Below are 25,732 nucleotides of genomic sequence, written 5' to 3'. Positions count from 1 at the left end.
TGTTCGGCGGTATATAGTGAAATAGATTATAATTTTACGGTTCTAGAAAGAAACGCTATTTGAGTCCAAATATGAGGACAACGTCCCATCGCAGTCCTTTGACCGCGTAAGGACAACAATTTCTGATAAGAAACAAAAAAGCCGCACTTTTTGACTCGCAAGAGTCTGACGACTAAAAATTAAAAATCTTCATGTGTGGAATTACAGTACATAGAAACCTTTTAGGCGCCCTGTTAGAAATTCGCTCTAAATTCTAGAAGGTTATTCTATTTAAAAATCGTTCGGTTATATTTTTAATGCAACCTACGCAAGGAAGCGCTGGGTTTTTGCGACACAACAAGTGGAAGAACGTATACAATGTACCTTTCATGACAGTTCCGTACATTCGACGGATAGTTTCTTTGAGCACGTTCACGCAGTACTTCACTTGCTACGCTTGTGCCTCTCTTCCCCTCCCTCTTTGGTGTTCATTCTTGTTCTCTCGTGCTTTCCCCACCCCCACTCCATGAAAAGGTAACCTATAGTTGGCTGACAGCACCAGCATAAAACGGAAAGGTTTATACCAGGTGTCTCGTACAAACAGAATTAATCTTGCCGGGTCGGAAAACAGCCTCATACTGTACTCAACGGATTGCTTGTATTGACTACATTGTGTTATTTTTTAATATTTTCGCTATTCTCTGCGTTCTCTTGCAGCTTCCAGAATACCTTGTATCGTTATCAACTGTCGCCTGTGGTTCCATAAAAATGTGTTTTTTTTAAATGTTTCTTTTTCCTCAAAACACGAAAGCGAGGGTAATTGGTGACTGCATATTCATTGTTTCTCCAATACTAGGCAGTTCCTCAGTTGATCTAATCACTTGCATGCTCTGCTTGTTGCAAATGCAGTTTGTAATTGCTTTAATAAGGAGGAGAATTCCATCAGGCACCTGAGTGTCGCTTCGATTCTTGGCCGCGTCCCCTTTCCCCTCCCTCCCCGCCTTCTGTTTCATCAGCTCGATCAAATAAGTCGTCTGTATTGAATAAAACCTTTCTTTTATTAGTCAACTACTTACACTTTATAGCTTTTTTAGCTTTACTTACAATGCGCGCACTCTAATCTGAAAGACTGAAATCTCTCCAAGTATACAAAACTGCTTAAAATTTTACATCTACCCGTGGAATACGAGTAGACGGTCTTACTTCCTCTCATACAGAAATAGTCCATTTCCGAGTTACCCTTTGCCTCTGTTTCAAAACGAGTCTACATGCGAAAACATTCATGTGAAAATGGGTTTCACCTACAGGGCCATTTTTATGCAAATCAAACTCGTTTCCATATGAATGTTTTCGCACGTAGACTCGTCTTGAAGCAGAGGCAATGACCTTTTGATGACGAGACAAGAGGGAAGTTTTCGTCGGTTTTCACGCGGCCATTGCTACCGGTTTCTCGCGAGAAAAAGTGAGGACTGGAGAGTAGCCTATAGGGAATACTCGTGGTTTGTACATCAACAGCGATACATTCTAACATTATGAGATCTGCTGATCTGTACGTTTTCTTACTACTGCAGTAAATTACAATTCTACTTCATCAAGGGAAAATTTATACATAAAGTAGCTATCTCAAGCTGCCTTGTTATATATTTTACATTCAAACTAGCCTCAAAGTAAAACTATTAAACCCGCTACAAATGCAGGAGTCTATTATAATAAATTCCTGACAAAAAAAAGTTTGAGAACTGAAAATCAATTATACAAAGCCATTCAAGGGGCTACGTCACGGGGATTTCGCAGATTTTTGGTCCTATAACTGTTCAGAAATTAGTGGTAGGCAACTTAACCCATGTAAACATTATCTTTGAACATCTAAAGAAAGATATAATTTTAATTTGCAGATAGAAATCAAGCTACGGCTATAAATATCGATGTTTTTGAAGACGGAGTTGTTTCGATAGTCTCGGGAAAATCCAAGTCCCTCAGCCGCAGCACTTACTGAAAGCTAAAAGTAAAAAAAGGTCAGTAGTGCTAGTTTTACTGTAAATAACTTGCACTTGGTAAAACAGTCTCAAAAAATGCAGACAAATTACGTTTTCTAGCTAGGTAAAAATCTTTGTCAAGTTTGCTGAGTTTGATAAATAGCAAGTTTCGTTATCCGGCTCAACTCTCCTTTATTAAGGACCCTAAAAAAGCAGTCCGTGTACAATTTCAGTCCAGTTACGTTCCCAGAGCCGTCACTGCTTCCTGCTGCTGATACGTTAAATAGAAGGCTCGGTACGAGATTTGCGTGAAACGTAACAATCGAAAGCTAAACTACTAGGTTGTACTCGAACTCAATGCGTTACTCTGCACTCCAATCTTAAGATACTTGTTGATAGCACGTCGTACTTTCTATGCGATATCCTTATATATATTAATAGCAAACTTCTTTTATTGTTAACGAGATTGTGTCATTTTGGTTTATATGTATTTACCTGAATGAAAGGAAGATCCCTATTGCCAAGACGAGGGAAGAGACTGTGATGGCCGCTGAAAATAAGGAGACCAAAAAAGTGACTGTGTGAAGAAGTCGGTTTAGTTTATTTCTTTCTGTAGCATGAGACCACATCTTTTTCGTTTAACTGGACGTTTACCCACTGAAAGTTTTGGTCTATAATGCCAGAAGGAGCAAAAAGGATGCCATATTTTGTAAGGACTGAGAGCCTCAAAAACCATACCCTATCTTGCGACACATACCTACTATACCCATATATGGGAGTAATCCCCCTACCCTTCCACCCCAGGGCATTTGCATATCATGATACAAAACACTAGTCGAAAAGTTTAGGGAATAAGAAAGCAGCCAGAAGCCGTAGGCGAGGGTTTACACTAATTACTCTCAAATTCTCGCAATCTTTCTCATGTATTTGCATCAGCAGTGATATGTTTCTGGAATGTATGCAATGTAAACAAGAAACGGCTGCTTTCGATCTATATTTCTTTATAAAATAATGCCGACAACATGCATTCACTGATACTTCATGACCATATCAAAGCACACTTTAAATTCAGTTACAGGGTCACCATTTTACAAATACTTTATGGTACTTCAACCTACTAGAACTTGAAGGACAATACTCCACACAGTCGTCTGATTTCTTAGTCGTTTTCAACCCCTTGCAGCTCAAACCCTCGGTCTCCACCTGACATGTTCTCACGATAATAATCGGCCCACCGCCTCCCTCCTCGCACTTTTTGCATTCACCCTCTTTAGCTTTCCAATCTTTGAAGGAAACCCCTGCAGAAATAACATCATGAACTTTCTTCAGTTGTAGATAAGGGTGAGCAATCGATGACTATGAAAACCTGATTCGTATATCTACAGACTTGCTTACCAATTTTTTGGCCAAAAGTTTTACAATTGCTGTTGCAAAGCTTGATTGAAATTACAAATTGAAGTTTGTATACATGTCCGTTTGTATGTTCTTTTCTCTCGTAAAATAGTCAGATCATCTTTAGTTAATAAAACATGAGCATGCCACTCCGATCAAAGGAATCTTACGCGTTTGATCCAAGAATTTCTTGGCAGATATACAGATGCCAATTTGGAATTGTGACCAATGGAGCGATTTTCACTTGAGTGTCGAAAGCAATTCGCATTTTCTTGTTATTGCATTACTACGCTTAGTAATCGATTTAAAAAATTCGCGCCTTTTTTTCAACCAATCAGAAGTAAAACCAAAGCCAGTCATGACTCGCTCACGCTTTGAGACAGCTACATGTATTTCCTTCGTGTTTTGATTGGTTCACTGGATTGTCTGTGTCGTTTGTGATTGGCCAGAGGGATTACTTTGGTTTTAGTTTTACGACACTCCATCGAAAATCGCTCCAACAAGGCACTAAAACTTTTGGGGTGTTATTATGGTTTATATAATAACCTGAATTCTACGCGCATTTTGATTGGTTCTTACTTATGATCTATCAGAGTACAGACACATAGTTGACGTCACGCGGTGGTGTGACTCGCGCGCGTGATCAGAGTTCATAGTCCAAATCAGAGTTGTCGGCAAAGTTTTTCAAACTTGCGGGGCCACAACAAAGCAAAAAAGTTCAGCTTAATTACAAATCTTTAGTGAGAAACAATACGCCAAGCATCGTTCACCTTTCGAAGCATTTAACAAGCTTGAACAATACAGTGAATTATTCGAGAAATTATCCGAAATCTATATGAAAGTTTGACCGGTGTTGTACAGTTGGACGACGCCACGGAAAACAAACGAATTGCGGTTGAACGCTTCGGTTATTAATGCTTACAGATTTGAACAACTTTCCAAATCGGAATAAAGGTTAGTTTTTTCATTGACTTTCAATTGACCATTTTTCTGTTTATTTAATCGGATTAACAATGCTTCGTGTTAACGAAAACTTAATAGTGAAATCAAAACAACTTATGCATCAGTCAATTGAAACCCCGGCCCCCCGACCCCCGGGACTTAGCGGGGATTTAACGCTTCCAAAGCCGGGATTTAACGCACTTTTAACGGCGCGTTGGCCCCGGTGGGCGGTGGATTTAGCAAATGTCAGTAGACCGGGGCCGTGGAGCGGTAATTTAACAGAATGCGATCACCTGAAGCGGGGACGACAGCTGGGGTTTAACATGAAGGACTAAATGCTTTCCTCGAAATGTTCGTTTTGGGGAATCCGTTCTAAGAAGTCTTCTACTCCCTTAATAAAGCCTTTCGTGACGCCTGGCAGATGACGCGAATAGCAATTCATGTATTGAAACGTGTCTATAGGTTTGTATTTAATATGTTCGCACGTTAAGGACTGTAAGGATAGACTCCTTATGTACTCTGCCATGGAGCGGTGACACGCGATCATCTTAAGCGACAGCTGGGTTTAACATCCAGGACTAAATTTTCCTAAAAATGTTCATTCGTTCTTATGGAATCTGTTACCTTTGTACACTATCGTCTCGAAGAAACTAGTTTCTGTTTCTGAGATTTCAGTCGTGAATTATACCGTAGGTAGTCCAGTCCCTGAACTCTCTCTTCTGCGCGCGTTTTATAGGGGCTGAACCCAGGTGCGCGAAGAGAGAGTCCAGGATAACTTGCATGCGCATGCGCCAGTTTTTCCCCCAAAATTGGGGGAAAAACCATATTTGGCAGCCCTTTTGAAAACGCGCGCGCACAGATGACGAGTTCAAATACGCGACCGTGTACTAAAGCAGGATCACCGGAATAACTTTAACAAGCCTAGCTTTGCAGTCAGTGTCTGCTAAAAGCTAACGGCCAAAACAAAAATCGCTATCCGTCAACTATTCCTAGTATTTTGTGGCTGTTTATTGAATTGGTTTTGGATTGAACACAGTTTTTTTCTTGCATTTATTCGCGCGCTCGGTCGCGTAGTTGAATTCGTCATTTGAGCGAGCCCGTTTTAGCCTAGCGCGCGCGTCTCAAGCAAGTGACGCCACACTCCTGACTCCTCGCTTCTGATTGGTTCGTTCTGAGCATGCGCATGCAAGTTATCCTGGAAGAGAAAGTTCAGGGACTGGAAAGGGTGGGTGAAAGGTGTTTGCCTTTTGAATCTGAAAATAGTTTTACTATTTTGCCTCTTCTTATGTCCCACACTGAAAAGACGTCCTCAAATGAATCGTTTTCAAAGGATAGGTTTCTTGCTACTTTTTCTGAATATATCGTTTTCTATTTTGGCCATGAATATGTTAGCAGAAGCTACGGCGATTTTCGTGCCATGGCTGTTGGATGGGTTTGGAGATTATCTTTTCCACTGAATTGGAACGAGTTTTCTTGAAAGATCAGACTCGGAGCATCTTCGTCTCAAAAAACCTGTTAGGTACGAGAAAGTTTATGAGACAGAGAAGGCTTTTTTAGGCTGTTTAGGCAGTGCAATCTTCTCAATAAAATTATTAAAGTCTGTCCCTCGCACAAAGCTGTTTTCTGTGCTACCAGCTGAAGTTGATGGTCAATAAAAGCTTAAATACGTTCTTCCGACAGGTGTGTTCATAATAGCTCATTTCGGGTTTGAAATTTGGCAAAATTTGTGACTCTGACTACGAAAAACGATTTTCTTATTTTTCTCAAAGTAAAAGGCTTTTTGTGAAAACAGGCTACATCGGATTTCTACAGTATATATGATGAACAATAAATGAAAGAAATAGATTTTTCAACTTCCGCAACAAACGAAATCAAGATTTTTGCCTGGTTCTGCTGAAAATCGCTCTTGAGTTGGTTCTTATTTGGTTCGTATCCCCCCGCTATGCGGGGCTTTAACAGACGTCTTGGCCCCTGTGGCGGGGTAAAAAGCCGGGTTTTAACACTTGGTAAATGTTAAATTCCCCGGTAAGTCCCGGGGGTCGGGGGGCCGGGGTTTCAATTGACTGATGCATTATGAGACAGAGAAGGCTTTTTTAGGCTGTTTAGGCAGTGCAATCTTCTCAATAAAATTATTAAAGTCTGTCCCTCGCACAAAGCTTTTTTCTGTGCTACCAGCTGAAGTTGATGGTCAATAAAAGCTTAAATACGTTCTTCCGACAGGTGTGTTCATAATAGCTCATTTCGGGTTTGAAATTTGGCAAAATTTGTGACTCTGACTACGAAAAACGATTTTCTTATTTTTCTCAAAGTAAAAGGCTTTTTGTGAAAACAGGCTACATCGGATTTCTACAGTATATATGATGAACAATAAATGAAAGAAATAGATTTTTCAACTTCCGCAACAAACGAAATCAAGATTTTTGCCTGGTTCTGCTGAAAATCGCTCTTGAGTTGGTTCTTATTTGGTTCGTATCCCCCCGCTATGCGGGGCTTTAACAGACGTCTTGGCCCCTGTGGCGGGGTAAAAAGCCGGGTTTTAACACTTGGTAAATGTTAAATTCCCCGGTAAGTCCCGGGGGTCGGGGGGCCGGGGTTTCAATTGACTGATGCATTAGCTCATCGGTACGGCAGCATTGCTCACACAGAAGTGTGCTGAAGTCTTGTATTATTATATAAAACAAATAGATTTCATTTTGCCGTGGGTCTGTTCAGTAATAGATCACAGAAGACGTCAAAATGTGGTATGAACATCAGTGACCCACTCGGCTAGCGCCTCGTGGGCCACTTCTCTGTTCACTGATACCACATTTTGACGTCATCTGTGATCTATTACTGAACAGACGCACGGCAAAATGAAATCTATTTGTTAACAAGAAGCTTGAGAAGCTTGAGAAGCTTAAAATCGGGCGCTTAATAATTAGCTATCTGTTTTGACTTGAAAGGCAGGGTACAGTACAGTAAAAATCACTGGAAAAACAGTCACTTAAACCTATTCAGGCCGGGGGGGTCTAATAACTTTTTCAAGATTCAACCAAACGCTGCCAAACTTTGCGCGTTTATCTAAAATTTATCTCGCAATAATTTGGTCGGATTAGTTATTGTGCCAGTAACTTGTAACCATGGCAACGTCATTTTGACAGGCTTGTTTTCCCAAATTTGAATTTTTCGTGTTTCTATTTAATAATGAAAATCTGGAATGTTTTCAAGATTGCATTACTACTTAATGACATAATGGTCTCAATTTATAAAAATATATTTCGCACAATACAAATAAACGATTGAACTAGACGTCTAGAAACACTTAGCAAAGTGCAGCCTTTTCGCAATACTTAATAAAGGCGGGGTTTTTACCTGAAGACCAATTTTTCAAACGCTTTAGGTGGCTGACGCATTTCAGTATTTTCCAGCCCTTACACTTACTCCTAACCAGGTAACTACTATTGTCAAGAAAATGATCGCAACTTATTGACCAATGATTAGGTATTTGTTTCATACCATTACTGTAATAGCAACTGGTGAAGAATAGTAGTATTGACCCAAAGTATAAGGGCTGGAAAACACTGAAAACCATTTCAGCCGCGTTTCAAGGAATCCAAAAAAGCTTTACTTATCCCATATATATTTGTTTTGCAGTATTTTGTTAATTTTTGGACGATTTTGGGGGATGTCTGGGAGGTGATAGTTTTTCTTAAAGGATTAGTAAAATTTAGACAAATAAGAAATATTGGAGATTTAATGTGATTTTAAAATTTGAATTTGAAGTTAAAAATTGGTGGACGGGCACCAAACAGTCTCCTGACAACCCGGAGTGCTCTTGCGAGGGGGTCAACTGTTTGGAGGTGTTTCCATTCTTTTCTTCAATCCCTTCTTTAAATCTCTTAAAGTTCCATTCAAATTCAGGTAGAACCCCACCTTAAGTTTTGTTCTTGTGAGAAAACAACAGAAGTCAAAGGTTGCGTGATATAACCAAGCATGGATTTTAATTCTCCCTCCCTTTCCATCTCCTTAGCCTTTCACCCCCACCTGTCCCTCCCTTTCTACTCTCATTCAATTTAATGTTTGTTTACATTTCCTAACCAATTCAGTATCGTACTAATCTGTGCCAAGCAATCATATAATAACAGAAATTTACCTTAATTTTGATCTACAATACCAAGACCTTAGAGTATAAACCGCTAATAAAACAAAACACACCTTGCAGAATACAAACCCCATGTCGTACTAACTGGGATTTTTACTGATCAACATAGAAAATAAGTTCACAATGGTTTGTTCCCAAAACGTTTTTTACTGTACAGAGGATCTGTATATTGACCTGTAACTTGTATACCGTATTGAAAAATTCAGAACGAACCGACTTCTGCCCGCTACCATGATATCATGTTGAACAAGCAGCTATTTCAAAAAGAAATAGTGTTTCGTTTCCAGATTGCGGAAGGGTGAGAATAGTGTAACACTAAGGATTGATGGGTTTGTGGTTTACTTTAATTTTGAGAAGGTCCTATTGTATGTTGAATTTGCCGAATTTATGCACGAGTGAAGAATGAAAAGAAGAACTTCATATTCAGTTTAACACCTACTGTCCATTTTATGTAAAGGAGACAAACTACGTCCTGATGCAGTTTGGCTTTCAAGAGTTCAAGTAACACACAAATATTTCTCTTTATAGAAATGGCACGTGTCTTTCTCTCCAAATTAAGTTAAGTGAAAGGAGCTTGTCTTTATCGTTTTTACTCATCCAGTGAAAATTAAAATGATTTTTTTTATTTCTGCAGAACACTTTTTGCTTAAAAATGGCACCTGATAGCATAACTTTGAACGTTACATGAATGGAAAAATAACTTACAGAAAATCAGTATTTAAATATATTCCTATCAATGTGGAGAATGGTTTATTTTTTAGACTTTTTGAAACAAACAATCCTAAAACAAATCAGTTCCATAAATAAAGTGTTTTGTGACTACTGATCTCTGATAACATGCAAAACAACACTTAAATCGTAGATTAAATTATTACCTTTTGACAAAAAGCTTGAGGTATATACTTCTCTGAGTCGATCACATGCTCAAATCAAATAAATGCCAAATTCAAGACAAACCATAACCCCGGTCGACAAGAACAGAGATAAGCACACTGTTTCGAAGCCATTTCTTCAAAATCAAATGCCTGTTGTCACTTTACAAAGACACGTAAACAACCAGGGCAAATTAATGTAAAAAAGCTACCATACACAGATTTTTAACCGGGATTTTTAATTAAGCAAAATTCAAGTTTAAAGAAAGTTTTATGTTACATGTTATATGTAGTCATACCAGGATTGTATTTTGGTCGATCCGCGCTGCACGCTCTCCCGGCAAATATAAAATTATCTCCACAGAATAAGAGCTAATAAGACACAGCCAAGTTGCTTCTGTTGTCAGTGTAACACTGATAATAACGATTTGCATTTTTGGCGATACTGTGGAGTTTCGATCAGACCGCGATGGCTTTGAATAATCCAAATAATGTTTATATCAATAATTTAATCTCAGAAATCTGCTCCAGCAGTTGCAACGGTAGTTAATGTTGAGCGTTACATCAACTAAGGAGACGAATTTAGTTCGACACGGCAGTTGCACACCTTGCTATACGATACTGTCCATACAAAATTTAAACTTAAGTCAGAACTTGACTGTCTTCTTTTTCGTTCTCAACTTTCCGTGCAGACTCGAATGTTTTTGCGACGCACGTGACACTGATCACGCAATTCCGGGTACATCCACGCGAGAACCCACGCAATTTTGCGTGTATTCGCGCTGTTTGTGACGTCGACGATGCCGCGAATTTTCCTGTACAAATAGAATAGGGCAATTTCCCACATTTATACATTCCTCTGTTACATGAAGTGAAATTAACTTTGTAACTCGCCTGTAAATATGCACTTCTCTTTGTAGTGCACTTAAGCTCTACCGTGCGAGCAAACACGAGATACGCCAAGTCATCCCGTTTTTCTTTGCGCTTGCAAACACTGGTTGGTGGAAATTTACTTCCGTTTCAGAATGATATTAAACGCTACGAGAGCTTTCTCTAGTTTTCTTACAATACATCGCTTTAATCAAACTTTAAACAGTTTCAGTCGTTAGATATTTCTGTTTGCAACGAATCTCAATATTTTTGGTCATGCTGAGGAATATATTTCCGATATTTGAAGAACATGTTTTTACGAAATTAATTGCCATCGGTCATACGTATCTACTTTGTGGTTACGACCGTTCTTGTGATTGGATAGCAGCCACCCGTGCGAGCAAACACGACAAGTCATCCCGTTTTTGTTTGCGCTTTCAAACACTGATTGGTGGAAATTTACTTCCGTTTCAGAAAAACGCTAGAATGTTTACTTAACAATTAAACGCTACGAGAGCTTTCTCTAGTTTTCTTACAATACATCGCTTTAATCAAACTTAAAACCATTGCAGTTGCCAGATATTTCTGTTTGCAACGAATCTCAATATTTTTTTATCATGCTGAGGAATATCTTTCCGATATTTGAAGAACATGTTTTTACGAAATTAATTGCCATCGGTCAAACGTATTTACTTTGTGGTTACGACCGTTCTTCTGATTGGATAGTAGCCCCCACTGTGTAAATAGTTCACATCGAAGCCAAAATAATACCGTATCGTTTATGAGGAAACGAAACAATAATACCGTATCGTTTCTGAGGAAACGAAACAAAAATTAGCTCGTTCGAAACCGTAGCAAAATCGTTAGAGACAGACAAGATACAGCCGTTTACTGGCAGTCTTTGAAAATCCTGAATTTCGTCAAAATGAGCCATTCATTCAATTCTATGAACTACTTTTATGCAGTACTGTCCACAAAGATTTCAATTTCCTCAAAGTTTCGGGACAAATGGATACAAAATATTTCGTGCAGAATGTAATTTGATTAAGCGAATGTTTTCACGTCTACAAATACTTCAAGCAGTGAATAAAAATCGGTCCGCGATGCGTACGTGTGGGGGCTTGATAATTTCAAATTTGATTCTTCTTTTTTGTGAATTCATTTAGTACATTCAATTACCTTAAGGTTGCTATTTATTGCGGCAAATAATCTTTGTGATTTTTTGCAAATTCATTCCTTGAAAATTTATGAGCAGCAGGTGATTCAAACATTTCTTTGATGCACATGATAACAGATAAACAGCGGAATGTCTATTACATTGATATACAATATTTTCGCCCTTACGTCATTAAGAATGTAAGTGTAGCGCAGTTGGGTAGGCATCTGACTGAGGAGCGAGAGGTCGCCAGAGGCCCGAGTTCGAATCCCAGAGGGGACAATTTTTTTCTTTTTTCCTTTTTTTTTTCTTTTTTAACCAGTAGCACTAAAATGGTTTGTTTATTATATCGCTCCGTAGGTATGCATTGCAGAATAATTTACATATATCAGAACATATAGCCATATAGATTGATTCAAGTACAAATGTATTAAATTGTGCTGTTTCTACGGCTTTCAATATTGGCTTGCGTAAGCGTAAAAGCTCCTCTTGAATTGATGTGCAACCTGCACAGACTTCCAGCCAAACGAAATGTTGGCTAGTATGACTTCGTGAGCTGCTGTAATGACGAGCAACTACAAGAACAGCTCAGTGAAATCAAAGAAACCACACGAAACGTACAACACGCCAAAATCCAATATGGCCTACTCGACACGCACCGCCGACTCATCCCCAGGCTCTCTCGCAGAAGACCACGTGACACAAGCAAACCCACACACAAAAAAATAAATAAATCCCGCAGTCGATAACAATGTGGCGGCTTTGCCTCCACAAAAAACCGTTTTGTTTTCATTGATGAGAACCACTTTCAAATAGTTAATGCATAAAAAATAACAATCAGATCAGAATACAATAATTATTAATGCAAGGTCTCGCTATTATGTCTCGGCAGAGATACTTCTTTTTTGCAAGTTCAAATGTATGCAAATTTCGTGTGAAATGTAATTCGATTCCATTGTCTTGTTTACAAACTCTTTCTTAAGAAAGTTGTATTTTCGTAAATAAAACCCATTGGCCTGTTTTGTTTTCCTGATCATGTTCGTCTGTGATTTTTACAAAACATGTGGTCTTTTTTTTCGGAACTTTAAGTTGTACAAAAATTCCTATTTTGAACACAGATGTCACTTCCGGAATTTCTCATCTAAAATTCAATTGGTATTTAATTATAATTATTCAAGTTTTCATTTTCAAGTCATCTTTTCATTCGACAGCTTTACTGATCTCGTAAAAAATTCCATTCAAGTTCACACCAATACTGTACATTGCCAATGTTTTGCTGACGTCTTGAGAAGTGTCTTACTAACGTCACTAGTCAAATCTAAAATATATCCAAACCAAGTTGTGCAAACATTCTACTGTTTGTGACAGGCGACTTTGACGCCCAACTGTGCGGAAATGAAAATCGACATACTTCTTGCTAAATATATATAAAAAAAATAGTTTTAAAGTGGAGTCCGCCTCAAAAAATGTACCGCCAGATCACACTGCTATTTGTAGAAACCAGCAAAGCGTCTAGTTTCAAAGTTTCCCACAAAAACATTGCGTGACATGAATGACGTTACCCCTTTTATTTACAAAAATAACTTCAACTTGTCAACGCAACTACAGTTTCACAATAAGGGAATAAAATGACTTTTTTCGGGAATATTGTTTATTTGCTCCCTTGTAGTGTCATTTGTGGCCCTTGCGCTTCGCGCTCGGGCCACAAATGACACTACGCGGGCGCAAATAAACAATATTCCCGAAAAAAGTCATTTTATTATCATTATTATCAATAAACAAGGCCAAATAACATCCAGATAGGTAACACATTCAGTTTAATGAAGTTAACATCATGATTTTCAATTCAAATAACACAAGTACTTCGTCGCAATGAAAATTATACACGATGCTACTGAGGCTTATGTCTTATTGTGTAGTTGTTGTATAAAAGAGCTAGCTGCAGTGTCTCTGAAAATAATGAGCAATGGGTTGATTCATGGATAATAATACTTTACAAACTTACATTTTCCGATTGAACTTCGGCGTAAAATTCCTGCAACTGCTTTAGCTAAATTAGCTCGACCGGCGATACACAATTCAAGTGAACGATGTTTCGTTTCTCGCAAGACAACAAGGAGTTGCTCTCTTTGTCTCTTCGCCTTGTGCATTTGCTTCTAAATCCGATTTTTTTGGCTGTATTTTGTCCCATTTACAACAAATAGACTTTGATTTTTCCTACCGAACACAATTCGCTTGTCGAAAAACTGTTCGAGACTCTTGCTGTACGCGTACGCACCTGAATGGTCTTCCCGCGTCAGCGACGCTGATTGGTTAAAGTTAATCGGATGATGAGCAGAGAACCAATCAGCTGCAGGGCCGTTAATGCATTAACAGCCCGCTAGGAGTCATTTGCGGCCCGCAAAGCGCGTGTTTTCAATAGGGCGGTTTTCAATTTGGCCGCGTGTATTGATAATAATGATGATTATAGTACTTTACCCCTTCAGCTTTTTTCTCTGTCCTCCCGCCGAAGCAAAGAAGAGAACCAGATTGCAGATTAGCCCAAAAGTCGACCTACAACGATTTACTGTCAAAACTGAAATGAATCCGATTGGCCCAGGCTATCCCCGTCATTTTTAGCCGACAGGAGACTATCGTCTAGGACGACCAAAGGGTAAACTATAAATCGGCCACGCCCGATTAATAAGGTAATATAAGCTACCATAGGTCTACATATGAAGAGAAAATATTCTCGTGCAGTTCTTGCATATGAATTTATCATATGAGCTCATAAATCACCTTAAAAGAAATAGCTATCTGCCATTTCGACGGCCGAAGATTTCAATGATACGATCTTTTCACTGTTGACTACAGATTTGGCATACCGTATGCCCTTTCAATGTTAATAAGTGCGATGTTACTGACACGTTGCCCCATGGTGCTGTTGAAGTAAGTTTTCAATCTGCGCAATGCACACAATGATCTTTCTGCAGAACACGATGTAGCAAGTATCATGCACTGCGAGGATATGTACCACATAAGAAAACTATGGAAACATATCAAATAGAACATTCTCGTGCATTGTCTTCAGCATTTCTGAAACAGTCATGTAGCCTAATCCGCGCAAACGACGAAAACTCGCGTACATTTTCTGCTCGGCTTTCAGAATCTCGCCGTCGATTTTGTAAAATTTAGCAACGCGGGAGAAGCTTTCTTTATCAGGGTCGTGTTTTACCGTGACATAAATTTCCCAAATTGAGTGACCATCATTGTGTCCATTATTAAAGGAAATATGAATTTATTTGTTATAACGTTTAGAAAAGGAGGTTCACAATAACTGCTGGCTCAGTTTCACATACAAGCAACGCTTCTTTGGTGCATTCATCAAACTGTCCATTCACTGGTTCTTTAAATTTAACATCTCACTAGATTCCACGTTCTTTCTGGATGTATCGATTCTCACTGACGTCTCTACTTGAAATGGTGGCCGCCGGGAAATTTACGTCCTACAGTTACGAAGATATCAGCGCCTCTCGAAATAAGGAATCTTGGGTAAATCTTGTTAGTGAATCTGGTCTCACATTTAGTCTGGGGCCATGTGTCAGAAAAATCGTTCCCGTGGGCATTTCATAAACATTCTAGTTTCTTTGCAGAAATCTAATCGCAAAAAAGTTGTCTGCAATTTTTTCGAAGAATAATTGTCAAGAAAATAATAACCACGCCGACTTCAGGTTAAAATAGAAAATAAAGAAAACTACTTTAAAAACTGGCTTTGCCCAAATTTCTCTTGCTGCCCAAAAAATCTGAGTTGCCCAAAATTTGGGGGGGCTGCAGCCCCCCCAGCCCCCCCCGGCCCGTACGCCTATGCACAAACAACATACAGCCGTTTACCAGCACTCTTTAAAACTCCTGAAACCCTTCAAAATCAGGCAAAATAAATCTTTGAAATAACCTTTATCAATGTTTCTTATTTTTTATTCAGTTCTATAAAATGCCTTTCATACAATACTGTCAAACAAAAATTTCAATTTCCTCAAAGTTTCAAGACAAAAGAATAACAAATATTTCGTGCACAATGTAATTTGATTAAGCCAATATTATCACGTCTAAAAATACTTCAAGCAATTCAGTGAAAACCCGTTTTTTTTCGTATCAACGAAAACCACTTTTGAATAATCAATACATGAAAATAACAATAAGATCAAAAGGAAGAAAGGAACCTTTCTAATTATTTGAAGACTTTCAAAGCCGTGATATTATGCATCCAATCCGCGATAAAATTTAATTACAACAAAATCCAAGTTCTCATTTTGAAGTCCATTTTTTTCAGTTGATACCTTTATCCAACTTGTGAAAAATTCCATTCAAGTTCCTATTAATACTGTACATTCCCAATGTTTTGCTCAGGTCTTCAGAAGCGTCTTACTAACCAAATCTAAAATAATTCCAAAGCATGCTGTACAAACATTCTACTCTTTGTGACAAACGACTTGACGACCAATTGTTCAGAAATGAAAATCGACACAGTTCTTGCTAAATAAAAAAAAAGTTTTACGGCGGAGTCAGGCTCAAAAAATATACCGCAAGATCACACCCCCATTCATAGTCAGAAACCAGCAAACCATCTAGTTTGCTAAAAAAAACACTGCGTGACATCAATGACGTTACCTTTTTCATTTTCAAAAATAACTTTAACTTGTCAAAGTAAGTGCAATTTCACAATGGTGAATATCAGTACAATATGGGGCCCAGTTCTCGGCCGGGTCCAGTTCTCGGCCACTTTGTGTTTAACGCGTTTTTTCACACTCCAGTTGAATTAAAAGATAAAGGTATTTCCTTCAAACGATAGACTGATTCATGTGCTTTAAGTATCTTGAGTTTGATCGTTCAATTCGATATAGAAAGCTCACACGTCGAGTTTACGCGGAGGTAGGTGAATTTGCATTCCCGAAAAATTTGTTTGTTTACGGCTCCTTAAAATTCATGGATGTAGTTAAATTCGTATTTTATCCAAAAGCCCCCACCATACGAGCTAATTTTTGGCATGTGAAACGTAGAATAATTCAGCTTTCTGCTTTAGTTAACTTTTCGTTGAACCGTTGTATTTTTTGGTCTTAATTTACTTCGAAATTTTTTCTTGCGACGTTTGCGTATTTGCCAGTTCTCGGCCACCCTGCTCGCTATCACAGCTTAGCGCTTGGTTTTTAATATAATTTCATCTGCTGCTGCCAGAATGAAAGAAATAAATGTTTTAAAAATAAAGTTCAATCCTATCTCTAAGTTTTGAGCTGACTCTTGTCTTGTCTATTATTTCTACAACACCTAAATCTTTCAAGACCTTTTCACTGCAAAATAAACCATCTAAATGCACGGGTCACACAATGCGGTTTTGCCAGAACCTGCACATAGGCAACTAGGCGCGTTAAAATCCTTCTTTTCTAAAGTAAAACAAAGCCTCATAAAAATAATTTGGGATCGATAAAACATAAATAGGTTTACAGAGTGATTTTATGACTGTGAAAATTAATTGAGCATTTTTTTTACAGATAATTACGCACAAGCTTTGTAGTGGCCGAGAACTGGGCCCACAAATGGAGCTTTTATTTTTATTATTGCTCGGGCAAATTAATTTTAAACCAGTCGATAGCTTTACACCAAAAAGCTGAATAATGTAGCTAGCTCTGGGAGAAATTTCAAGTTCCTGCGATTCTTCTGAGGTAAGAAATACAAGTTTACGTCAAAAGTGGCCGAGAACTTGGCCCCATACTGTACTTTGCCCCGTAAGCTTTTTTCTCTGTCCTTCCGCCGAAGCAAAAAAACACAACCTGATTACACATTAACCCAAAAGTCGACCAAGTGTGCCTGCAACGATTTCCTGTCAAAACTAAAATGAAAACCATTGCGGTATGCGTCACCCGTAGCGGTTTTGTAGCAACCCCAAGCTATCCCCGTCTTTTTGGCCGACAGGAGACTATGCTCTAGGACGACCAAAGGGTAAACTATAAATCGGCCACGCCCGATTAAATAGAGCTTTACTGGACGACCAGTCTGTTGTTCTGCCTGTAGATAGATCTCCAGCATGTGGAAACCAACCTGCGTGGTGGCCGGGTGGAATTGCAAAAATTTAATTAAGTGTTTACTCACCAACAGCCTCAAATTCAGCACTGCCTTTTATGACTGGAAAACCTGCCCTAAGCTCGCCGGTTTCCACTTTCTTTTTAAACACGTCTTCAATAAAGTCAGCATCATCATTAAAAACCAAGCACAATTTCCCTTTCGCGAACACCATCTTGTCTTTTTCTGTAAACTTTACCTCTGATACCAACACATCGTCGTGCTTTCCAGTGTACAACATGGTCAGCTGTAAGCACAAAGAAATCACATTTTTAGGGTTTCATGCCTGCTACATGCAATTAATTGCGGTTAGCCTAGTAGTTAGCTAGTGTGTTTGACCGGCTTTAGATCGAAGAACCCAAATTCGCGATCGAGCCCGTGCTGCCTTTATGATAGCGCCTTCCTTCGTCTTCATGCATAAAGGATACATACGGACGATGATTGCTGAAGATCATGGTTACATTAAATAACTTTTCAGAGACACATTACAATGAAATAGGGTGATAATTAGTGTGGCTAGTTATATGCGATGTTTGTTTTACAAACTTGCATGTCCCCAAGGTTTTCAGGGCGGTGCTATGCAAGATAGCTTGCCTATTTTTTAGTGGTATATTTCGTATCAAAGATACTCATTCGGTACAAACCGATTTATATTAAGTGAAGATTTCACGCACGCCCTCCCGTTTAGAGACTATAACTTGATTACGTCGTTCATCCAACATTCAAGCCAACAAAGGGCCGGGCTAGAAGCCGAGGACGGTAACGGGGTCTAGCCTTCCATTTTGAAAAAAATGACAAAGTTTTTCAAATTTGTCGTTCAAAATTTGTGTTAATCTTTATCAGTCGAAACCATTCTTGGTTACTTTTGTCTATTTATTACTCCTTTGTTGTTTTTCTATGTTAAAAAACTATTATTTTGAGGTTTCCTTAAGTTTGAAAGGGAGCAGAAAAATGACTTAATTTACCGTGACATCGCTCCTTTAATAATAATAATAATAATAATAATAAAGACTTTATTTAAAATGAGGGTAACACTAAATAGCAAAGCTAACAAACCTGTGGCCCTCCCTAAAAATTACACTAGAATATTATAAAAACACTATATACATTGAAAATTGAATACGAATATGCATAATAGTAAACGATATATGAAGCTAAAAAGTTAAAACTATACAATAAAATGATGTAAAAGCTGCTGCTCCGAAAACACCCGATCTCTGAGAGATTCTTTAAAGGGCTTCGGCTGTTCGATTCGCCTTTTTGAGATAGGGAGAGCATTCCAAAGGCGGGTGGCAGAAACAGAAAAAGTGCGCCCGCCTTCTGTCTCCCTTCTGAATTTCGGGCAGCGCAAGTTAAAATAAGCGTAGCGAGTGCTTCTTTTGTTTGCTTGGCTATTTAACACAAGTTGGTCGCTTAAAAAGGTAGGGACGTTTCCATAGATCCGTTTGTGGACTAGCGCGCATTTGTTTATATTACATTGTTCGTGTACTGGGATCCATCCCAGTCTATTAAAAAGTTCCACAGATGATGCACGCGGTTCTGCAAAGAGAATGACTCTGGCTGCGCGCTTCTGTAGTTTAAGAATTCTGTTTAGACATTCTTTGTTGCACACCGACCATACTATGCTACCATAATTTATAATAGGTTGTATTAAGGCGTTATAGTATTGTTTGCGTTGTGCTAACGGCAAAAACGATCTTATTTTTCTAAGAATTGCAATACGGGAGGCCACTTTTTTACATGTCTTTTCTACATGTTCGTTAAACGAAAGTTTGCTATCTATGTCAAGTCCAAGTAATGTTGCACTTGATACATTATCTAATGCTGTGGCGCCGTTTCCCGCCTTAACGCACAGTTCAACACCTGTCTTAGGAGCAAGGCGATTGCCAGTGATGTAGAGGCAGGAAAGTTATTCCATGTTCATAGATAGCCTGCGTAGAAATTGCTTGCTTTGAAGCGCAAAAAAACATGAATTTCGAATCATGATCAGGCGAGGAACCTATTTTTGGGCTCCGTTCGCGCCTAAAGCCTTTGTGTGCCTCCCGCGCTTTCGGAAAGGAAACGACTGCTGCGTCCCAGAATGGCCCTGAGACCTAAAATATAATTCTCAATAATAGAAATTAATTTTAAACTTACAAAACAATGGAAATCAATTTTTAACTTCTGTTAACCGTAATGAAAATAGATTAAACTTTAGCCGTAAAAAAGCCAAAATTTTAACCGTTAACCGTAAAAGCCACCAGTTCATTGAGACCCTCTTACATCATAGGCAGCCCTTAATATAAATTTTCTGCATAATTATTAAAAGAAGACAGCTGCAAAGGACCTCTAACGAAAGCAGTGTAAATTCACTTACCGCATCTGAAAACAATTTCCTAACCGCCTGCTCTAGTAGGTCTGATGAATTATTCTGGAATATTTTGTCCCATGTAACGTTGACTATAACGCCAAGCTTGGCGCATGCTAAACAAGAATAAACAAAAGAAATTTAAGGTACGAATTTTTAATCCCAAAGAAGCCCTAAAAATGCCATTTTAAAGTTAAAAAATTCATAAAAAATTAATGGAGCAAGAAAAGTACATAAAAGTTTTGGCTCTCATGTAAATAAGTTCTCAAATAAACCTTAAAAGAACTGTCTAAATTAATTCATATTGTACATGTCAAGCAAACAACAACAAAACCAATGAAATACAAGAACATTGCCTTGATTCACAGAAAGCAAAATTGACATTTTATTAAGCTTGAGAGGCAACATCTCTTCATCGCTGAGTTGTTTGTATCGCTTCATCCCAAACCTGTAGGAACATGCTTCCCAGATACATTTGAATTCACTTTAAGTGGTTTTCAATGGATTATCGTAAACTAAAACTAAGCAGTTGCATAGAATCGCCAATCACAACAAATGTACCTGAACACAACGAACCAATGAAAACACTAAAACGCCGGGCGCTAAGGGCGGGAAAAACACTCTTGTCCAAGTCGCGACTGGTTCTGGTTTTGCATCTGATTGGTTGGATTGGTGGCGCGAGATTTTTTGACCAATCACAGTGCATAGTACAACAAAACCAAAGAAACCGCAGATTGCTTCACGACGATCAATAGACCATTTGCATTATGACGTAAAAGCGCAAGGAATTCTGGTAGTTGTAGTTAGGTTCGCGGGAAATTTTGAATCGTCATCAAGCCCGCTTGCCCAAGAAAATCGTGATGGAGGTAAATAAAATTACTCTCACCGAAGAAGACGTCCCTGTGGCTTCATTTAAAGCGGAAAAAGCAACCTCTCAGTATAAAACCAAGTCCGTTAAAATGGAAAAAAAGTTATGCAAGAAATTGTATATTTTCTGGGTTGCGTTTTGTAGTGAAGTTTCAACGAGTGTTTCCTCCACTCGAGTCCGCGCGGTTATTTAATTAAATTCCTAAAACTTTTGCTTGCCAGGTATTTTCAAATAATATACGAAGACGCAATATTTTACCCTTTCTAAACATGGGGAAGTACAGTACATGATGTCTACACTCGTAAAAATCTTTGAGGCTAACCATTCGAGTCTCACAAGTAATCGTTCATCAACAAGATTATGGAAATAAAATTATATTCTCTCACACGGCCCTCGCTCGGATTGAAACCAACAACTGCTACTCGACGAGTTGACATTTCCAGCACAAAAACAAGAAAACTTCTTTGTTAAAGAATATTGCAATTACAGTTCTAATTTGACGAAAACAGAAATACAATTTTAAGATAAAAACAAATATTAAATCTGTATTCACCTGCACAGGGTAGTTTGAAAATCCTTTATGATTGACCCTTGAAGCTCGATTGAACGAGGAAAATTATTTGACTCTTTTCTCTGTCTCGCTGTAAAAATAAATTAAACTGATCGTCCCGCTGAGCAATCATGATAAATGGTAAATTTTCTAAGCGTTTCAGTGAAGAATTAATTCACCTGCGATCGATGGAAGCGATCGTTTGTTGAACGTCTAAAAATAGATGATGGACAAAGTTAATGGCTTGCCTTGCTTTCACTTGATTCCACACAAATTTAGTTATATCCTAGACTCGTCCTTTCAAGCAATCTGTTTCCAGTGCGCGATGTTTTAAAGCTGTGATATTAGGCTAAAATTATTTACGAAGAGAAGTTGTCGGCCGCGATGAATGAATTTCTACCAAGTCAACTCCGCCACACAACGTACACTTATGTATCAGTCAATTCCAAGTGAGATCATGACCCCCCCGGGCAAACCCCCGGGCATTTGACTTTTTTCAAAATGTCTGATCAAATTCCCCACTATGTGGGACAGTTGCACGGTCAAATGCCTCACCGGTCAGGGCTGAAATGATATTGTGAGTTGAGTTTTCTCGTTAACACTTGGTCTAAACGGACACTCATACCCCGTTAATAAGCTAATCTTAATAGAAAAAGATACGTTGAAACTACTTTACATTATAAATGTAACCAATTACTAACTTCACACGCTTGAGCTCGCTAGCGTTCAGTTATAGTTTATGACACATTTTGTCGACGGTCAAATACCCGACCATCCGGGCTTCTGTTTGATCAAATTCCCCACTATCTGGGCCTCAGTAGCGTTCAAATGCCCGGGGGTTGCCCGGGGGGGGGGGGGGAGATCTCGCTTGGAATTGACTGATACATTACTTGAACACGAACAACATTTGACCGTCTTGGTTAAAACACAGAACTCAGTCAATTTTCATTCCAAAGCTATCATCCTGTTTTCTATATTTTTAACAGGGAACTGAAAAAATAAATGTATAAACAAATTTCGTAGCGACAAAGAGCGTAAACTTGGCAGCTCAACTTCAGATCAAAATAAAAGTCCTGGATGCTGGATGCCCACCTTCTCGCTTGGCTGCCCTTAGCCAATCATAAGGCAGAAATGGTTTTTTCCCGCGAACTTAACTACAACTACCAGAAGTCTTTGCGCTTTTACGTCATAATGCAAATGGTCTATTGAAGACCACTCTATCTGCCAATATGCTGGATGCCAGAGGGTAGGGGCTGTAACAAGAGCTCAGCTACCATCTTGTTTGCCAGATTTCCCTTTTATGGCCTTCTAGATCCAGAGTAAATAAATTAATTGCACGCAATTTCGGGCGTGTTACTTTTAAGAAAACCTGATCAATAGGGTGGTAATGTGGATTTACAAATCCCGTTTCACGGAATAAAAAAATTATTCGCGTTCTAATTTCTCAGTTTACCATCTTTACTGTGGTTCGATTCCTATCTTGCAGAAAATTTACATTGCCCATCTGATCCCGCGGGATCACGACCGTTCAACAGATCACGATTCGCGACGAACTGAACAGTCAGACCACGTTTCACGCCAGAAAATGTCGAATCACGGATCACGAAGATACCCTTTACCATTCTCTTGCAGCTTTCTACGTATCTTGACAGGTATAGTTATACAACTGAGTGATGATCTGCAGACTGATGATAAAAAAAAATTAAACTGCGCTGTGAAAAAGTGAGAATCACGATGTTTACAATCTTTCGTGATTCGGACCCAGAGCGTTCTGAGTGTGATAGTACCTTTGCATTTTGGTGTTGAGAATGATTTTATGAGCCCTAAAACTTGACTCGGATTGACAAAAAGATACCAGTCGGCTCAGTAGTCTGAATTTCAGTCTGGCGACCAGAGAGGGAGGTCTGAAATTCAGGCTATCGCCTCAGTTCATAAAAAATGAGTCTGGCTTCACGACAAATTAAATCTCAGTTTAGGCCCGTGCTTCTGTTGTTGTTAACATTGACTCAAAACTGTTACTTACTCTTTTCAGAAGGTCTTGGTCCGGTTGTTGCAATTGAGCTTATGTTGGCCACTGAACTTGGCGGAGGAGGAGGCGTTGGTGTTGTTGCGTTGAGTGTTGATGAGCTATTCGATACCACGGTTGCTGATGGGCTGATAAATACCGTAGTGGCCTCGCAGGCTAAAGCATTTGTGAGTGAAACAACATCACATCAGTAAAGAAAAAAATAAAAACCCCGCAGAAAGGAGGAAGATGGACCATCCTATCCCCAAACTGAGTGATTTTAATTCATGTTCATCAATGATAACTTAAATTATTATTCATTCAAAATATTTCTCCGTTTCTGATTGGCTTTCAATCCCCGGTTAATTCCAGCTAACCGGCTAGCGCTGACCAAATTTGGAAGAAGGTCCCATTATACGACGATTGACGTCATTTAAATGACGTCAATTGTCCAATATCAAAAATTAACCGATCGCAACCTCGTTCCCACGGCATTAGCCGATCGCAACCTCGTTCCCACGTTACACGGAAACTGCTCCGATGCACAACGACTGGGAAAATGGCGAGATTTGTGCAGTTCGACGAGCAGAAAATCACCAACTTATTTGAAGACAAGGGGAAAAAAAGAAACGAAGGCGAGTCAAACGATTTTTAAAGCGTATTTTTAAGAAAATACAATTTCTGGACCAGCCACAGTGGAGGACTTGGCGCAGTTTTACAAAAATTCTACGTCGAAGTTAGCAAGAACGATGGAAACCTGTACTCGAAAAAGTCGCTTTGTGTCATCAGAATTGGCTTCACTAGACACTTCAAGCAACTGCTAAATATCGACATTATAAATGACAGGGAATTTTAATCTAGGTAACAGAGTTGTGAAGTTTAAATCAAATTTTAAAGCGAACGTTGTTGTGTATTCGTGTATTTTGCGTTCTGTGAAAACCATATTAAATTTATTTTCTGCATTTGGAGCTCTGGAAATATTTTAAATGAATAATAAAACATTTATTGAATTCGGCTTTCGTATGATATGAAGAATTATGCCGATCTCGGAGGGTGTTATTCGCATAACACCCTCCTCGATCTGCATAATTATTCATAACATACTCAGCCTCATCCAATAATTGCTTAATAACGTCTTTATTATATTATTATGATGGGCACGCCAGGTCCGTTAATCGACCAGATAAATATATTACACATAACTGAAATTTTCCATAAAGAGAGTAACACTATTGATATCGATATTTTGACATGCAAAGAAATATTGTTGCAGTTTTTACCTACATATGTCTCAATTATTATACACAGGATACAAAAAGAGTTTTTGTTCAAATCAAGAGACCGTCGAAATGTTCAAGCAACCGTGGACGATAAACCTGCCGGTATACGCTGGATCAAGCATGTGTTACTATCATAATACCAGAGTCCGGTACAACGTAGATTTGTAATTTTAGATTTGTGCCAAACCGGCCTTTTTAGTAAAGGTACAATGAAGAAAATTAACATTGATTTACGCGGAAATACGCAAGACTAACGTAAACATGATGATTTACAGTAAAAAGACGAGATTTGTATTAGAAATGAATAAAAATAAGATAAACTGAAAAAAAAAAATGAAATCAGAACTAAAACTACCCCTAGTAGGTTCCTTATCGAATAGAGCAGTTTTCAATCGAGTGTCTGTAAAACCAAAACCAAAGTAAGTGCTCTGGCGAATCACAAAGGACAGACAATTCAGTAAACCAATCAAAACTCGAAGCAAATACATGTAGCTGGCACGAAGCGAGGGAAAACGTGCGGGAACGAGTCACGATTGGTTTTAGTTTTACTTCCGATTGGCTGAGAAAGTGGCGCGAGAGTTTTAAACTAATCACTGAGCGTAGTAATGCAAAACCCATGCGCAAACGCAAATTACTTTCGATACTCAAGTGAAAACCGCGAAAACCACATCATTCGTTACATCGCTATTTAGGGCCTGTTTACAAGCAGGCGGGTAACCCTAGCACATAGGGTTACCCTAGCACCTAGGGTTACCCTAGCGCTCCCACATTTCTTCTTTTTTTCATCGACGTGTTTACAAGGCGCTAGGGTTACCCTAGCAGCTAGGGTAACCCTAGCTGAGTGCTAGGGTTACCCTAGCTGCTAGGGTAACCCTAGCGCCTTGTAAACGCTCTGCTAGGGATAACTCGCCTACCCGGGACAACTTTATTTTAGCTCCAAAAAGCTAAATATGTTTAAAAATACCGACAAAAATAGCGAATTGTGACCAATAAACATCGTGTTCATTCACAATTTGTCGTATTTTTGCACTGGAACGGAATTATTTTCGAATAACAGTTTCTAACGACAAAATTTTACAAGGCTAACTGAAGCGTAACCGGTGTAAGTTGACCCGGGTAAGTAGGGTTACCCTACCTGCGAATTTTGCATGTAAACCCGGGCTATCTTCTAACCCTCTTGCTAGGATAACCCTAGCACCTAGGGCCAACGTCATATTTGATGGGACACACTACCCTCTTTCCCCCCTCCAATGTTGATACG

General features: G+C 38.9%; 1 protein-coding gene across 1 annotated transcript in view; it reads right to left on the bottom strand.

Annotated features, from left to right (window-relative positions):
• Window positions 1-1,018: 1,018 nt before the first annotated feature.
• The window catches only part of LOC144649770 (uncharacterized), a 104,131-nt gene continuing 79,417 nt past the window's right edge, over window positions 1,019-25,732 (bottom strand). The window contains exons 3-8 of the mRNA XM_078509354.1: window positions 23,210-23,368; window positions 19,778-19,884; window positions 17,452-17,668; window positions 3,074-3,253; window positions 2,451-2,505; window positions 1,019-1,978 (exon numbers count right to left, since the gene is read on the bottom strand). Coding sequence (XP_078365480.1) covers window positions 1,969-1,978; window positions 2,451-2,505; window positions 3,074-3,253; window positions 17,452-17,668; window positions 19,778-19,884; window positions 23,210-23,368 — 728 coding nt within the window. The 3' untranslated portion in view covers window positions 1,019-1,968. The remainder of the gene's footprint in view (window positions 1,979-2,450; window positions 2,506-3,073; window positions 3,254-17,451; window positions 17,669-19,777; window positions 19,885-23,209; window positions 23,369-25,732) is intronic.

The sequence above is a fragment of the Oculina patagonica genome, chromosome 4 (genome assembly GCF_052425735.1).
Source record: "Oculina patagonica isolate OP01 chromosome 4, crgOcupat, whole genome shotgun sequence".
Classification (NCBI taxonomy): domain Eukaryota; kingdom Metazoa; phylum Cnidaria; class Anthozoa; order Scleractinia; family Oculinidae; genus Oculina; species Oculina patagonica.
The sequence above is the reverse complement of the archived record's forward strand: the minus strand, read 5'-3'. Positions and strand labels throughout refer to the sequence as shown.